The sequence below is a fragment of the Camelus bactrianus genome, chromosome 15 (assembly GCF_048773025.1).
Source record: "Camelus bactrianus isolate YW-2024 breed Bactrian camel chromosome 15, ASM4877302v1, whole genome shotgun sequence".
Lineage (NCBI taxonomy): Eukaryota > Metazoa > Chordata > Mammalia > Artiodactyla > Camelidae > Camelus > Camelus bactrianus.
Window position 1 is genome coordinate 63,553,312 of NC_133553.1, and position 17,043 is coordinate 63,570,354.

At 37.2% G+C, this 17,043-nt stretch overlaps 1 protein-coding gene across 3 annotated transcripts in view; it reads right to left on the bottom strand.

Moving 5' to 3' along the window:
- Positions 1 to 653: 653 nt before the first annotated feature.
- The window catches only part of GFPT1 (glutamine--fructose-6-phosphate transaminase 1), a 51,785-nt gene continuing 35,395 nt past the window's right edge, over positions 654 to 17,043 (bottom strand). For all 3 annotated transcript variants that reach the window (XM_074341265.1, XM_074341264.1, XM_074341266.1), the window contains 8 exons: positions 16,795 to 16,892; positions 15,259 to 15,379; positions 14,384 to 14,541; positions 9,593 to 9,707; positions 9,189 to 9,316; positions 8,497 to 8,664; positions 7,644 to 7,805; positions 654 to 6,980 (listed from right to left, as the gene is read on the bottom strand). In XM_074341265.1, the coding sequence (XP_074197366.1) occupies positions 6,936 to 6,980; positions 7,644 to 7,805; positions 8,497 to 8,664; positions 9,189 to 9,316; positions 9,593 to 9,707; positions 14,384 to 14,541; positions 15,259 to 15,379; positions 16,795 to 16,892 (995 nt within the window). In that variant the 3' untranslated portion in view covers positions 654 to 6,935. The remainder of the gene's footprint in view (positions 6,981 to 7,643; positions 7,806 to 8,496; positions 8,665 to 9,188; positions 9,317 to 9,592; positions 9,708 to 14,383; positions 14,542 to 15,258; positions 15,380 to 16,794; positions 16,893 to 17,043) is intronic.

Sequence of the window (17,043 nt, forward strand, 5' to 3'; positions counted from 1 at the left end):
CACATTGTAACTGAATGTACTTCAATTGAAAAAAAAAATTTTTTTAATAAGTAAAAAGATGGTTACTGAACATTGCAATGAGTATTTCCCTCTAGGGAGACAGAGAACCACGGTCACACACTCTTGCCACGTTTGTACAATGGACATAATGAAGCTATGAGATCTAAAGGTGATGTTTCTCATCCACCTATATCCAGATCATCTTTGAGGATGGTTAGAAATGCAGGTTCCTGGACTGCAACTCCGCACCAAATCGTAGTCTCTGCCGCTGACCTGAGAATCTGCACTTTTTAAAAGGCCTCTCAGGCACATTAAAATTTCAGAGCTACGTCCCCAATGCCTAAAAGGAGACATGTCTCTAAGGGAGATGGTAATCTCTCTTTGTAAAACTGTACTAGGAAACAGTGATGACCAGGATACCAATCAGGTCCTTCAGGAGTTAGAGTTGTGCAGATTTAAGCCCCAAATTCACATCATTTAATGGCAGAAATCTCGAACTAATTTGTTTCTTTCAAAGAAATGCTTTGAACTTTAGTAACACATGAGTCCAAGCTGATAACCAAGACCATGAGAGAGAAATTCTACAAAGATCTCCCAGAGGTCCTAGGCTTCTACACGGCAGCAGGAAAAGTAAATTAAGAATAAAAACAATCTTGGGTTTACATTTTATTCAGAGGACAAATACAAAAAAGAAAGCAAGAGATAACAATTCAAAGCGAATGTGCTTAATGTTTTAAAACATCTCTACATACAAAGTAAACAGGAAAAAAACAAAAACAAAAGCCCCCATAAATCACACCGACTAGATACATTCAAGTCTAAAGAAACTTGAATTTAATGCAATTTCACTTGCCTAGAAACTGAAAGTCTTCACTGTCTCAGATGATTTTCCATCCCAGTTAGGGGCATTATCTGAAGACAAAGCTTCCTAATGAGTCCGTCTCACCTTGAACTTGCCACAGCAACACATCTTTGCCTGGTGCCACACTAGCTTTTCCTAATGAGGACAACAGTGTCACCTGAAAGGGGCTGTTGGCAGAAACAAACTGCAGCGATCCTGATACATCCAGACCTTTGCAGCCTGGATATTGTACAATAATCTAAAATTAATGGGTATCAACCTCTGGGTCTCACAAATTAAGAATGTGTCAGTTAAGAACCAATTGGTCATCTGCCCTTTGGGTATAATGGATCTAGAATTCTCGGTGAGTATTTACTTGTATTTTACAGGCTTTGGCTATTCTGGCCATTTTCCTTCTAAGACCTCACCATATTTATCTCCATTTCAAAACATAAAAGGCTGAGCTTGATGGAGGCAAAAATTAACCCCTAATAACCCTCTGGGTGGGCAACTGTTCTGAGTTCCATGATGCACCTTATCTGCACTGCTGGATGCTTCTAAATCATATGCTATACTGCAGAAATTAAAAGTATGTGAAAACATGCCAACTGCTTTCAACCTAACAGGCATATAGTCTTTTTAACTTTATATAAACATATAGAGAGGCAGAATGATAAAAGAATGGGAAGGAAATAACTGTAATTCTATCCAGAGAGCATTTCTCCAATTGTGTACAAGCTCCATTTTTTATTTCATATTTTCAACTACACATCTATACTCCATATTCAAAAATTTCTTGCAACATGAAAAGGGAAATGCAGCTACATAACAGCATTCTCTATGAGAAAATACATATGTGAACCCTGGTGTCGGAGACAATGAATCATGTTAATATGAAGTTCACAAATACGTCTTTTCAACCTTGGAAATAATCTCTTGTATACATGCTAACCAAAAAGAAAATAATATTTACTTTGTTATATATAAACTTCCTGGGAAGGGGTCAGCTGGTTAAATGACCTATAACCTGGCTACTTCTCTGTATATTATTACAAGATGAGTTTTTATCTCCAGGATGTTTGTTAAACTAATAAAATTTCTACGTCATTTTTTAAAATGAAGGAGAACCATTTACCTTCAGATTAATGAGAGAAACGTAATAAGTACTTCTTCCCTTCATCCAAAAAAAATTAAAGAATTTATTTTTCCTTAAATTCACTTCAATGAAAAGTGGCCTCAAGTTTTAGGGAAATTATTTCTTGGCCTTTAATAAGCACTCAGTAAATGCTTACTGATAGTGAACTAAAGAGAATTAAAAGAAACCTTTTCACTAGGAGTAAAGCTGATTTTTTTTGTAAAAATTGTGACCTGTGGAAAAAATGATCCCTGCTGGTGTGGCAGCCCCCAGCTTTGCTGCAGAGCAACACGGAGCAAAAGAGAGAGAGGAGAGACTGGACTCAGTCCTGCGGATAGGCAAAACAGCACGTCTATTCATTCAGACCGCTCTGGCGTAACTCTGTCTCACACAGCAAGTGCTGTAAGCACTGGGGATAGAGATTTTAGCTTGCTGTTTATAAAAGGATCCTGTAAAAGGAGTCTTTGTTCTATAATTAACAGATTGCCAGATACTACAGAAACTTTAGATCTGGAGTATATGCTATCTTGCTACGCACCCATCTTAAACAGCCTTCCCTTGAAACTATCAATTCACTTAAAGTTGCTGATCTCTGATACCCTGTAGATTTGCTAGAGACCACATATTGCCACAAGAAATTCTAAAAGACTCAAGAAAGTATATCTACAGAGTGTGACATCAGAAAAGGTAGAGCCTTTGATTTATCTAATGATCCTTTTTAAAATAATTGGGAAGTTGGATTGAAAACATGGTTTTTGATTATACTTATGCAATATTCTTATTTTTAAAAGCAACAGTAACGAATAAAGTTTTAGCATCAGAAATGTTTACTAACAACTAAAGTAAATGTTGGCTACATTCTTAGTACAATACAATCTTTAACACAACAACAAACATGAATACACTTCAGATATATTGGCAGATTGCTTCAAAATGCAATTCTCAGCAAGTTTTTGCTCACTTATTCACAGTTCAGAATTAGAGTCACCAGACTTAGAAGACATGAAGAAGAAACGACCAACTGGCTCAGTAAACTAAACATTCATTGTAAAGAACAGAACACTGAAATAAAACCAGGACGATTGTAAAATTCCAGCTCACAAGAAATATAATTTAAACAAATACCAAAAGTTATACTTAAGAAAAAAAAAAACTAACCACAGAACAGTTTTAAAAAGCTAACGGGATCATTTCTGTATTCATTCTGAAAACTAGTGTATAAGAAAGGTAATTTGAGAATTTCCTAGAAAAGTTCTCATTAGCCATTATTTATGGTGTATTCTGTAACATTGATATCAAGCTATTACAGACTGTTATAACAAGTTAATATGGCATCACTTCGCAGTCTTGCTAGTTGACTGTGATTTTTATTTTAACCCTGGATACTACTGGTTCAAAGCTAATATTATCAGTCCTATTGGTTATCATGTCACAGATCTGAGGATAGTTAAATTCATCAAGGTAGGGAAATACTGATATATTAACTATCTTTAAATATTGTGGGGGAAATTGATTTAATTATTAAAACTTCTAAACTTGAGGTTCTAACACTAAAAACAAAGAAAGTAATCTGAAATATGTTTTTGCGGGTAAAGCACTACCTGGCATTCAAAATCTACTAAACATGTGGATGTAAGTCTTCTTTATCTTCCTTTACTGTTCCCATCAATTTCTTTGGCCTTCACAAATTCAATGTGAGCTAAGAACTCTTTTTAAATAAACATTTTCATGACATTGTGCTTTTTAGAAAAATCACTTAAATTGTAGCATTGAATAAATAGTTAATATTAGTCTTTCCCTTTTATTGCTATATAGTATATATTCTAATTTTTAAAAAAGAGAGAAAAGTGACCCCAAAGGACTTCTTAAAATGTTTGTTAAAGCAAATATTTCAGCTGGTTTTCCTTCTTTGAAGAGTTAATAGAAATGTGTCAAAGGAGTATTATTACCAAGGAGCTAGAAAGAAGGGTTCCTTTCTTCCCATCCTCATCATTAACTCAGACCAAGCGACCTGTATTCAAAAGGATAAGACAACATCATCTCGGAAATGACTCTCTAAGAACCTAGGAGAGAAATCTCTGTTAGCTCTCTAACCGACATCTGCACAGCGCCCTGTGTCAGTTCCCTCTCAGTGCTGGCGCGGCCGTCTTCACGCCTGCACCTCCACACTGCTGCCCCTCAGAGCCCCAGGCACGTGGATGAACAGCCTGTGATTACAGCGGACTCTCCAAAATGCATTTCGCCTCTTATGAACGTGATTCGTACCAAAACTCTGACCACCACTTAAGTCAAGCAAATCCACTCACGGCACTTAACAGCTCAGCTCCATTTCCCACCCTCTCACCCGGTGTCTTCCAGTGACCCTGGTCTCCATGAGAGGTGAGTCCACCTGGGGACAAGTGGACTTTGCTTGAAACAGGATGTATTTTTCAGTTCCTAGCACAGTGACTTTTCCTTAAAGGTTGCTGACACACTTACAACAAACTAAAAAGAGTTAACATCGGTTTTCCACCTACCATTTATTCCGATGGCATAGGTGATTTAACAAGAGAGGAAAGCTGATGGACGGACGCCAAAGCAGCAATCATTTCCTGGGCCATGTGTTAGATGCTAACATGACTCCTGGCCTCAAAAGGGCTCACAGCCTGGGGCAAGGAACTCTTAGTCATACAGGAGTGAATTTAAAATTTAAGTGTACTACAAGAAAGAATTCTTTATGTAAAGGACTCTTTTGTAGAATATCTTTCTTGAGAAATCACATTTTCTTGTCTTACATTGGTTTTAACTGGGCATCCACACTTACTGGCAGTTTGCCTCAGTACAGTATCTGTTTTGAGGGCATAATTCATAAAAGCATCTAAAAATCACTACGTTAAAGGGGGTAGGGAGCAAGAAGGAGGAGCAGGGAAGAGAAACCACGTTTGTTTGGAAAATATCACTTCTTTTTTGCTACTATTGGCTTTTGAGATATGGTTTAGAACTTATCCTAGCTGGAAATGTATATGTTTGAGAGCAAGAAAAACAGAGGCACAGAAAAATATGCACACAGAGGGAGAGAAAAAACAGGGACTGAAAACGGATGACTGATTTCACATCACTTAGAAAGCTAATTCAAACTTCAGAAATGCTGCGAATCCATACAAATCACGTGCATAAAATGCTAATATAACAAACATAAGAATGACACTACACATACTAAAACTAGCAGGCCTACACAAAATAATATTAGAAACCATTAAAGTAGATAAATGTAGCTGTAGTAGCATATATGTGATGAGAAGAGTAATCGTATTTCATTTTTAAAAACAGGTTTCTAGTCTACATCTAAGAGTCCTTCTGAATTACCTCAAGATATGCCAGTTCTTTCTCCGACCCTAACACACAGGCAGAAAGAATTCTATGCTTCTCTTACAACAACAGCTATCAGAACATCTTAACCTCCTCAGGAAGTTCAAATACAGAAAATGGAAAAGACTGAGCTTACTTAAATAATTATACTACACATCTTACCATCACAATTTATAAATGAAAACTTTTGAAAGAGAAGGACTTAACCAAAACATAAATACTGTCCTATAACCCCCAAGATCTGGCCAAAAAAGTGCCATGAAGAAATTATTATTTGCAACTTTTTGGGTGTCAAACTAATATTCTGTTCTAAATATTTCAATCTAATTTGTAAGTTTCCATTTCTGACACTAGCCAGCTGAAGGCACCTCAATATTACCTTATTTATTTATATCTTTTTCATTCCTAAATATATTTCAGGGGTAGAACACAGAATATATAGAGAGAAAATACGTAGAAAGCAATACTAAATTTTATATAATCCTTCACTAATACCAGTGTAAAAAAGCACATAGCTTTTTCTAATCTTAGTTCATCACATACATTTAGAGTCAAATGTTTCGTCAGAAGATTTGCAAACCTTCCAAACAACTGCAAGGAGCCTCCAAACTGGCACAAAGGTACTAGATGCAACCAGGCAGTGAAGGAAGTTAAAATTAACTGCACGGAATTCTTCTCTGGGACAGAACTGGAGAGAATTCTCAATATATCAGTACTGATACATTTTGAGGCAGCTGATAAGCAACTCTGTGGTGATTTCAAAGAAGAAGATAAAATCTGTCACTCAGCAGTAAGTTTTTAAAAAAACTACAGATACAAAGAAATTAAAACCACTTCCAGGAGATGAAAAAACAAGGAGCAGGAGATCCGACATGTTATGTGTCCCATCTTCAGATTTAAAATCATATTGTCAGTTGTTTAAAGCAGCTCAAATTTAAGGTTTGTGCTATGAAATTGTGCAAATATTTCCTGCTAAGGGCTGGAGAAAACCAATGAACTACTACACTATTTAGCTTCCTAAGATACCTTGACCTACAGGCAACAAGTTTGAGAGACTAAGATTAACTTAGATAGAAATCCCACCAAGAAAAGTTTACAGTTTTGAGTTTTACAGCTTGACTTAAAAAGAAAATACAAACACATCTCAAAATAAATCACAGCATCTTCTCTTTAAAAATTAGCAAAATCTTAATTAAATGTCCAAGTACACTGCTGCTGGCTTTAAATATTCCAATTAAATGCACTAACTCTTTCATTGGCCTGAATGAACAAAAGTATGTTAAAACATATGCCAATTATTTTAAAAGCACACAATCCTCTCAGATTGAAGTGGAGGGCTCAGAAATCCAACACTCCGCATCCTTTAGAGAAAATGAGAGCTAAATCTCTTTCTGATTCCGATACCAATGTAGATTCCATTATTCAAACTCCCCCACAAATTACTGGAAAAATATGAGGTAATTTCACAAAAATCACAATTGAATGGAATAATTATAACTGACATATAAATAAGGATTTACTAAAAAAGGCTTCGAGGGGTGATATTTTAAATCAAGGTTTTAAATACAAAAGGTGTCTTGTGTTGCGGTATCGCCCAGTTTCAGATGCCGCTTATTCTACAGTTACAGATTTGGCAAGGTTCCGGGGGAAATCAACCTGAAAAAAAAAAAAAAAAAGCAAGATTTTAAAGATTATACAGATTGGGGGTGGGGATGGGGTTGCCATAACCAAATTATTTTTGTTATAAAAACAGAAAACAACATGTTCATTAATCACCTTTATTACAAACTACAAAGAATTAGATTAGAAAATACAGTCATATAATGTGTCTATAAAAGACATGAAATCAGTTAGGAAAAAGAATTCCAAAGGAGCCATTTGAGCACACAAAGAACTCCTGTGGTCCTCTATGAGGTGGCAGCCCTCTCAGGGGACACCAGAAATGGATAAAAGCAGGATGTTCTGATTATCACGTTGGTTGTTGTCACAATGAATGGGGGACCATGAATGCTGAGAATCCTACAATGTGTGACACAGCCCCAAACGAAGAACGTCCAATAGCTACCCCACCAAGAAACACAGAGAGAAAACGGGTGGAGGTTCCCCAAGGAGGTGACCTCCAATCATGGAGGTGACATTCAAGATCCCTTCAAGTTCTATGGGTATGAAAATGGTAGGATGTAACCTACAGACTGGGCCGTGCAAATATCACAGATGACAGACACCTACCACGGATTTCTCAAATTCTACTGCTAAGAATTTGGAAGGAAACTACCAGAATGTACCAGGGGGAAAGCCAGCCCAAGAGCCCTCACTTACATCATAGCCTCGCAGCACCGCCAGGTGGAAGGCCAGTAACTGTAAGGGGATCACGCTGAGAATGCCCTGCAGGCAGTCCACCGAGTGGGGCACCTTGATTGTTCTTTTCGTGTTCTTGATGGTCTCCGTATCTTCCTTATCACAGATCACCACTGGCCGTCCCTGGGAAAGAAAACCACACACACACAAGCGCTGGTTAAGCAGAGGCAAGGCTGCAGCACATGAGCGTGCAAATCTTGCTCTGCACAATTAGCATCTGGCCTCACTGACACAGGCTCATTTAAACTCACAATCCCACATGGTTAAGTCTCACTCACAGTCGAGGGAAGAGGAGCTTTGAGGGACTCAGCGATTTGTTTAAACTCACACAACTAAGAAATACCAGGCTCGGCACATGAATCTAAAACTACCTGCCTTCGAAGCCCAAGTCTGTAACCACTACGTTGTGACTAGAGATTAGTATCTTTGGGGATTTATATACAAAGCCAAGTGATCTGAAGAAAACTCAGTTAAGCACAGTACTCGTAATATTAGTGTAAAATCTAGTTCCTCCTGAAATACACATTTAAGAATATTAAATTAAAAGAGAGCAGCATAGCCTAGTAAAAGAAGACAGGATTTGGGGACCAAGACCTCAGTTTGGGTCCTGGTTCTGTGTCTTACGAGATCTATGAGCTGGGTCCTATCGAAACTCGTGAGTATCTCCTCAGATTATTCCATGTAAACCTAAGCAAGTTTTGTAAGCCATCTGCTGGGCACTGGTCTACCACTTTAAATGTCACAAAATTCAAATAAGCTTTAGTGACCCAGCTCTTAGACCCCCAAGGTGTCCTCACAGCAGCCCCTGGCTTACCTGCCTAGCAACCACCTGCTGAAGGGCATTCTGACACTTGGCGTACGTGTGGTCTCTCATGATGATCATGATGACAGGCATCAACTTATCCACCAAAGCCAGGGGGCCATGTTTCAGCTCACCAGCGAGGATGCCTTCAGAGTGCATGTACGTGATTTCTTTGATTTTCTAACAGGAAAGAACTAGATTAGCCTTCAGTCTGTTTTTCCCATTCTTAAGTAAATATTACACAAAACATCTGCTATCTGAAGTCCCTGTCTATTTATCCAAAAGCATTAAAGGACCACCGATGCACAAATATAGCTAACAGGTTAACAGATCATTATTTTTATAACATTAACAAGTAACTGGAAGTTTTAGAACTTCACAAGGACTTTTTGAAGATTTTAGATTACCACAAATGTATTCGTATCTTTCACTTTTTCCTACTTGCTTCATGTTTGACCCCAATTAAATCTCACACCTGAAGAATTTAAAATTTATTTTATTCGTATTTGGAAAAAAAATCAACCCGTCACTTGCTCAACCCAAGTTATCGTGCTAAAATGCACCCTTCTTGATTTTTATTTTTAGATTATGTATTCTGTTACACTTTGTCAAGGTAAAGAAATCTGAACGCAAAAATACAAAGGCACTTTCAAAAGCTCCACCCAACTGTGTCCCAGTTAACAGATTGAAATTCTAAGACTTACTAGAGCCCCTTCAAGACAAGTAGCGTAATGATAGCCACGTCCCATTATCAAGACAGACTTCTGATGATACAGCTCTGTTGCCAGTTTCTGAATTTCATCATCCATGCTCAAGACTTCCTTAATCAAATCTGTTAAGGATAATAGCAAAATCTATGAAAAAAGGACAATAAACTGGACGGATATAATAATGATAACAACAGCAATATACCGGTAGCCACTGATACAAGACCAACATTTCTAGTCTTCTGTGCTATCAGTGAGGGGTTTTCAGATGCACAGGAGGAACATGGAAAGATCTTACTGACTAAATAGGTACAGGCCACAGCCGTGAGGGTGAGAGGAGAATTTCACCCGTCTCCCACTTCCTCGGACAAGGAAAGGACAGAACGTGAGCGTCCTCGTACCAGGCAGCCGCTTCAGGCCAAGCATGATCTCTTTGCGTCTCTCCTGCATGGAGATCCTGTCGTCACACATCATGAGGGCAAACATCACGAGGGACACAAACTGGCTGGTATATGCCTGAAACACCACAAAAAGACAGACCAGTCAGCTGCAGCTGCATTTGAAGAACTTGGAGTTTTTAATTTAAAAAAAGATGAAAATAAACAAGAAATTCCCATTGGTTTTTAAAGTGTCTACTTTGAAAAAAAAAAAAAACAGCATTAGCAACAGCCAACTGAACCATGCTTTAGGAAATCCACCACTGATCTCTTTTTCTGAGTTTGAACAAACGACTTCAACTTTACTTCCAGATACAAAATGTTAAGTTTCCTATAATGACTGCTTATGAAATCCCTAAAACCCTCTAGAGTGGGAAAAAGAGCAACAAGCTAAAGGAAGGTGAGTAGAGAGTAAATCTGTTAAGGTTTGGATGTAAGTCAAAATCTAGGGTTTGAACGCCTCTCCCTGAGGTACTTGCACTGGTCTTGTTGGGTTTTCTTTAAACTTTCTTTTTGATTTTTCACTTCTGCCTACTTGCCTGTTCTCACCCCCACCATTTTTTTTTTTTAAAGCCTGGCTAAGAAATTTTTTAAAGTTCAACTGTAGAAAAGTAAATAGAAATAAGAATAATCCTCAATCTTGTTAATTAATAGGAATAATTATATTGATAACATTTGTGAAAACTTAACTTTTTTTCTTTATATTGTTAAGAAAATTATTAGTAGGTGTAGTTTGATAGGTTGCTTTTATTCTTAATTGACATCACAAGCACTTTCCCAAGACAGCCTGTTCTCTACCTCGTCTACGAGTGTGGAATAACCTTGAGAAGTTTGTTCATCTTTTGGGCTTCATGCAGCCCATCTCTTAAAGACACATAACACTTAGAAGATAATCATGAGAATTAAATGAAACAAACATAAAGCATCTAGCATCATGTCTAACATACAGGCTCAAAACAAACTTTTTATTAACGGAAGCCTGAACTAAAAGACACTTATTTTCCCAGGCTATAGTAGTGAGAATATTTTAAGGCTTGCAGTCGCACTGCCAAGACCATTTTCATTCCCGGTAGCCTCTTATAGATGTAAGAATGCCTACTTAACCACATTCTTTGCAATACTGAGAATGATCCTTTTAACAAATTTTTACCATTAGACTGCTGGACAGTGGACTCTCACTACTACTTCACCAAACATCTTGAATCCAAAAACTTAAGTTTTTTTCATGTTTGTTAGCCATTTATGTTTCTTCTCTTTTGAAAGTTAATTTCATTATTCTTGTTTTTCCACTTGGGTATGTTTTCTTTAACGTTGGTCTTAAGAAGGTCTCTATTGCTCAAATACATTTTTCTGGTTTACGTTAAACGTTTTATAATGGTGCTCATTGACAGAGAAGTTTTATTTATTTTTTTAACTTTTATACAGTACGTACTTTTAAACTTAGTCCTTCCATCCTAACATCAGGTAAGTATTTATTAAATTTCCTTAATTCTGTTGTTTTCATTGTCCCTTTTTGATTTTTTTTTCACATTTTTAGTCCACCTGAAACTAATTTTAGTGCAAGGTGTTAACTTCTGTTTTTATTTTTATAAATACACAATCTTCCCTCCATTTCGCCCCACCCTCTCTCTCTCTACTGGTTTGTGACATTTCCTGTAGTCTCAGTTCTTGGATGGAACTTATGTTGCAAGACTAAAGATTCTGTCCAACTTCTTCCTACTAAAGTTCACTTTTCAATAAACTAATTAACCACAGAATATACTACCAAGAGCCAGTATCTTGGACTCCTGGGTTACCTAAACCATTCCCAATCCAAACTGATCAGGATAATGAGCATTCCCGTTCCTCCAACCCATAACTAAAAATGTTATTCTACAGAGTATGTTTCTTTGTTTGGACCTAGAACACCTCAATGCGGGTTTTTAAGTACAAATATTAAACAGAATAACTTTAATACACACATTTTTCTATTGCATTAAGCTTAATTTACAATTTCATGTTCTTCATTTCATCAACACATATCAGGAAACCAATTATGAGAAAAATAAGCTACATCACACACTGAGAATTACTGAGGTTTGAAAGAATTTACCAGGAAAATGTTGACTCTGAACTTTTCAACTTGGTTTTTACTTTTTATTCAGCCAAAAATAAAATTATATTGGTTTATTCTTAAAAATCAACAAAAGTCAGTACTGTGGTGAAATTCTAAACACCTGCAATAACATACAGAATTGCTGAATCTGCACATTCATCCCCATTGATTCCCACAGAAATATCAAACTGCCTATGGTCTGATATTATGAGAAAGTTAGCAATACCTCTCTAACCCTGACAGTTTTCCCAGCAAAGTTGGGAATTTGTAACCAAGATCACAGAGTTCTTGTGCTAGCTTCATCGTGGAGCCAAAGATGAACTTCATTCATCACCCGTCAACACATAAACTTCTATTTGCCATTCACAAATGGTCTATAACTAAACATCCCAAACTTTTAAATAACTCCAAGCCCAGAATTTCTAAGGCAGCTGAAGAAAACAAAATTACCTTAGAATAGAAAAAAAATTAAAGTAAGACTAAACTACCATAATACTAAAAATTTTCAGGGAGTCATTTTTTAAAGAAATTAAAGTATATACAATAAAAAGATGCTTATTTTCTTATACAAGATGTAACCACTGGGGGAAACTGAATGAAGAGTATATGGACTTCTTTACTATCTTTGCAACTTCCCATAAATCTACAGTTATTTCAAAACAAAAAGATTTTTTTAAAGGGCATGCAAAAAAAAAAAAAAGGAACTACTTATATAAATAACAACAAAAATTTGAAAACCTCATGTTAAATAGAAGCCAGATACAAAAGCATGCATTATATAACTGTATCCTTAAGAAATTTCTAGAAAATGAAATAATGCAGCAAGAGAAAGCAAAGCAGTTGCCTGAAGCCGAGGCTGAGGGGCAGGAGTGGGGACTGACTGCAAAGGGGCACGGAGGAGCTTTTTTAGGAGATTCAGTCTTCTAAAGTTGGACTGTGGTGACAGTCACACAGCCAAATTGACTAAAACTCTACACTTCAAATTGTGAGTGCTATGGTATGAAAATTATACCTCAGTAAAGCTGCAAAAAAAAAGGGTTACTGGCAGAATCTAGGTGATGGGTATATGGTGGTTAATGTAAAATTCTTTTAACTCTGCTGTATGTTTGAAAATTATAATAAAACACTGAGGAAAATTTAAGTTTTCATGAATGAACTAATTAGAAATCAAAAAAACCATATTTCCCCTGGCAGCTCACAGTTCAAGAAAGAGTCAGTGAAAAGGTAAGTCAACAGGGGGAGGGTCTAGCTCAGTGGCAGAGTGTGTGTTTAGCATACACGAGGTCCTGGGTTCAACCCCCAGTACCTCAATTTAAACAAACAAACAAAAACAAACAAACCTAATTACCTCCCCCCACCAAAAAATAGGTAAATCAACAGCGTCCGTTCAGTGTGGTGTGATTCCATGTCCCACACATGACACACTGGGAAACCCTTGTTTCAAATGTGTTTGAATGAAGGACCTGGGATTCTAAGCCCTGATCAAAACTGTCTGTCTGGACGCTGTTCCAAGAATCTACTCGCTGCTGCTGAGAGAGGCTGGTTATTCATTCAGGCACAGAATGGAAACCCATGCACAAGTATCTTATGTGTTTTAATTACCACATGGAGAAAATTCAGGATTCAGCTTTCTCTAAATTATAGCGTTAGCAATATCAAAGTAACCAAAAAACAAAAACCTAACTCAGAGTTTTTACATGGGAATTATAACTTTTCCACAAAGAAATTCTCCATGAGGTTCTTTAAAAGGAAAAAAAAAAATCAAATGTGGTCTTATATGTTAACATCATCGTCCACACATCTTTAATTAAACTCAAAGCCTTCAACATCTAAGCATCTTATTAAATAATCAGCAAGAAATATTAGATTTCAGCAGAAAAATACATAAGAAACTGAAATTTTGAAATCATAAAGAGTAATATATACTTGCAGAGAGACATCTTTTGCAGTTACACCGCTTTCTAAGCCTCCTATTTTTATTACTAGTACTACCTTATGTGTGCCCCAGATTCAAAGAGCAAAAGCAGTCTCACTAGACCTTAAAAAAAAAGGTGTTTTTATTTTTGTTTTGTCTTGTTTTTTTAAGGTGCTTTTAAATCTCCACAGATGAATGTCTAAGGAGAAACAGATACTGTCATACAATACTCACTTTTATTTTTTCAAGTCACCAAATTTGATACCAAAAGCACACTCCTCCTTACAGACTTTCAAAGGTCGCTGTGCATCTTCTGGCACATTTATTAGGAAAGTGTAACTACGTAAACGAAACTGACAAAATCATTACAATTAAATGGGATGTTTCTACTCTGTTGTTTTTTAACTCCCGACCGTACTTAACCAAAGAAGAGGACGTTACACTTCCCACGAGTCCCACCCCATGTGGCAAGAGGAATGTAAGTGATGAATGGGGAGAGCCAGCAGAGATCGTTCCTAAGTGGACTTACATTAGGTACATTTGTCTCTTTCACACTCTTAGGATGAGGATGTGGAAGGGGACATCAAGTGTTTCATCTGTTATTGACCCTTAAGTCTTAAGATAATTGTAATGATTAGTAAACTACACGAATACTGTTAAGTGCTAACAAATGAAATATACAGATTAGTCTGTTTCATCAACACAGTGATTAAATAATCACATGAGAACTAAGTCAAGAATTTACCTTTGTGCTGGCCACGCCAATCTCGGGCCCGGCATTGATGTGAACTCCACAGTCAGTCTCTCTTGATATGGAACTGCCGACCGTGTTCGTGATCCCCACGGTTAGAGCTCCTCTCTCCTTACAGTATCGAAGACCCATCAGGGTATCTGCTGTCTCACCTGTGTAAAAAGGAAGACAAAAGTAACACACAGAGCAGTCAACACATGCTGTTTCTTAGATGCTGAAACAGAAAATTGACTACACTTTCACCAGTATCATTCAGTTTTTTTTAATTGAAGTGTAGTTGATTTACAGCAGGTGTACATCAAAGTGATTCAGTTACACATACACCTTTTCCAATTCTTCCAGATAGGTTATTACAGATACTGAGTATAGTTCCATGTGCTATACAGTAGGACCTTGTTGTTTATCTACTTTATATGTAGTAGTGTACACCTGTTAATCCCAAATTCCCAATTTATCCCTCCCTCACTTTCCCCTCATTTGTTTTAAAACATGCATTTAAAATAATAAATTTGTAAAACTTTTAATTACAGGATCCTACTTCTTTGGCTCTCCTTTCCCTCTCTGTCTTTGAAAACTCAGCTCTTCTGGGTATAAAATGTGTTAATTTTATTAACTCATTAAGAATTCCATAAAATCAAAATAAACCTGTATTTCTCAAGTCACCTGCAATACCAGTTATTCTTTTTCTCCCCCCTTAAAGGAGGTACTGGGATCGAACCCAGGACCTCATGCACGCCAAGCATGCACTCTGCCTCTGAGCTGTACCCCCCACGCCCCTAGTTTATCTTTAAATATGGGTTTTGCCAATGCATGCTATAATTGTCAGAGTGACTCTCCTTTTCCGGAAGTCCTTAAAATTAGCAGGTTACCTGACTGACTAATGAAAAAGCAAACATCATCTCGAAAAACTGGTGTGTTTCTGTCCAGGAAATCACTGGCTAGCTCCACCATGACAGGCAACTCAGTCAACTCTTCAAGAACTTGACGTGTCTGCAGAGAAAAGATGACTTGGTCATACAACCTATACTTCCAATAGTTTTTCACTGAACTACTTCAGACTCAATGTGTAGTTTTTACTTCTTCTGATTATAAAAATGATACATATGCATTGTTGGAAAATAAAAACAATACAGATTAAAGCATAAAAAAATAGCCAAAATCCCTCCACCCAGCAGATAAGCACCATTAACATTTCAGCACAAGTCTCTTTAGACAATCAATGTGTGTATTATTATAAGCAAATACACCCACACATAAAAAAATTTTTGAGAAGGGGAAAAAGCACTATTCTAAGTTAGCACCCACCAAAAAAACAAAACAAAACTCTTACATAAGTCTTCTCAAATTAGAGAATTCTAACACAGCATAATAATTTATGCCCTATAGTTCAGGCTTAGCATTAGATGAAACATTTAATCAAATTTTTTTTATTTTTGAATAGAGGGCTCATCCAGTAAGAGATCTAAGCCACCACTGAATTACCCAATCCCTTAATTTTCACTAATGTCTTTAATTCATTCTTTTTTCCCATGCTCAAAACAATCACTTTCTTACAACTCTTCCCTTCAAAACTGCACAAAATTTCCTTTTTAGGGTCATGTAATTGGGGGCGAGGTGGGTGCAGGGGAAGGAAAAGGGGGAACAAAGCCTACGGAGAAGCAAGTGCTGGGTGACCAGCTAGTTTCACTCAACCAGGCAAATGAATGGCTCCCACAACGGTAGATAATTAATACTTATGCCCCAGCAAATAAAAAAAATTACTGTCATGAACTTTGGAAATCAATCCTAAAAGTAAAAACCGAGTGTGTCCAGGTCTTCTGTACTTACAGGAGTTGACAACAACAGCCCACAACCTGTCTCTTGCAAGGAAACGAGATGTGCTTCTGAGTTATTGGAATAAAGACTGTTATCTTCCTATGCTTCTATACTGACAATCAACGTATGTCTTTGATACAGAATTTCAGCTTCCAAAAAAACAATTTAAAGAACAAATGTGCCCACCAAGTAAAACCCTGTTGAGGTTCACGCAGCCATTTGTCTGGGGCAAGTGAACAACGATCCACAAATCCCCGTGACTGCTCCGTCAGAAGCAGCCGTGCACTCGGGACCATCAGGCCGGGATCGCACGACAACTGCCCCGTCTTTGCCTTTCATGAAGTCAGCTGCAGTGCTCTACCTGCACATCTAAGGGTCCTTCTAAAGCAGATCATCCATTGATAAATAATTCCAAGTAGCTATTAAAATTCCTCCCCAACACCGTCTTGATTTTTGTCATCACTATATGAAAAGAAAACGTGATGTTTTAATAAAACAGTTTTACATGGTGTGTTGCTGAGGTACCACTGGTCTGCAGAGATCTTCTAATACCCAACATAACACAATTAAAATTTTAAGAAGCCACTTACTGCTACACCAGCATGATAACTTGTTCCACAAGCAATAAGAATCAAACGCCGACACCTCTGGATCTCCTTAATGTGATCCTTCAAACCGCCCAAATTCACTGAAATAAAAGTGTGTGTCTGTAACTATTTAGGAAAGAACCACATGAAGTAGGCAATCACTTTCGCGCGCGTCCACTGCCAATCTGGGTAACGACACTGCTTTTTTAAAGAATTCATTTTCCTCTTAAGAAGCATAGTTCTCTCTAGTTT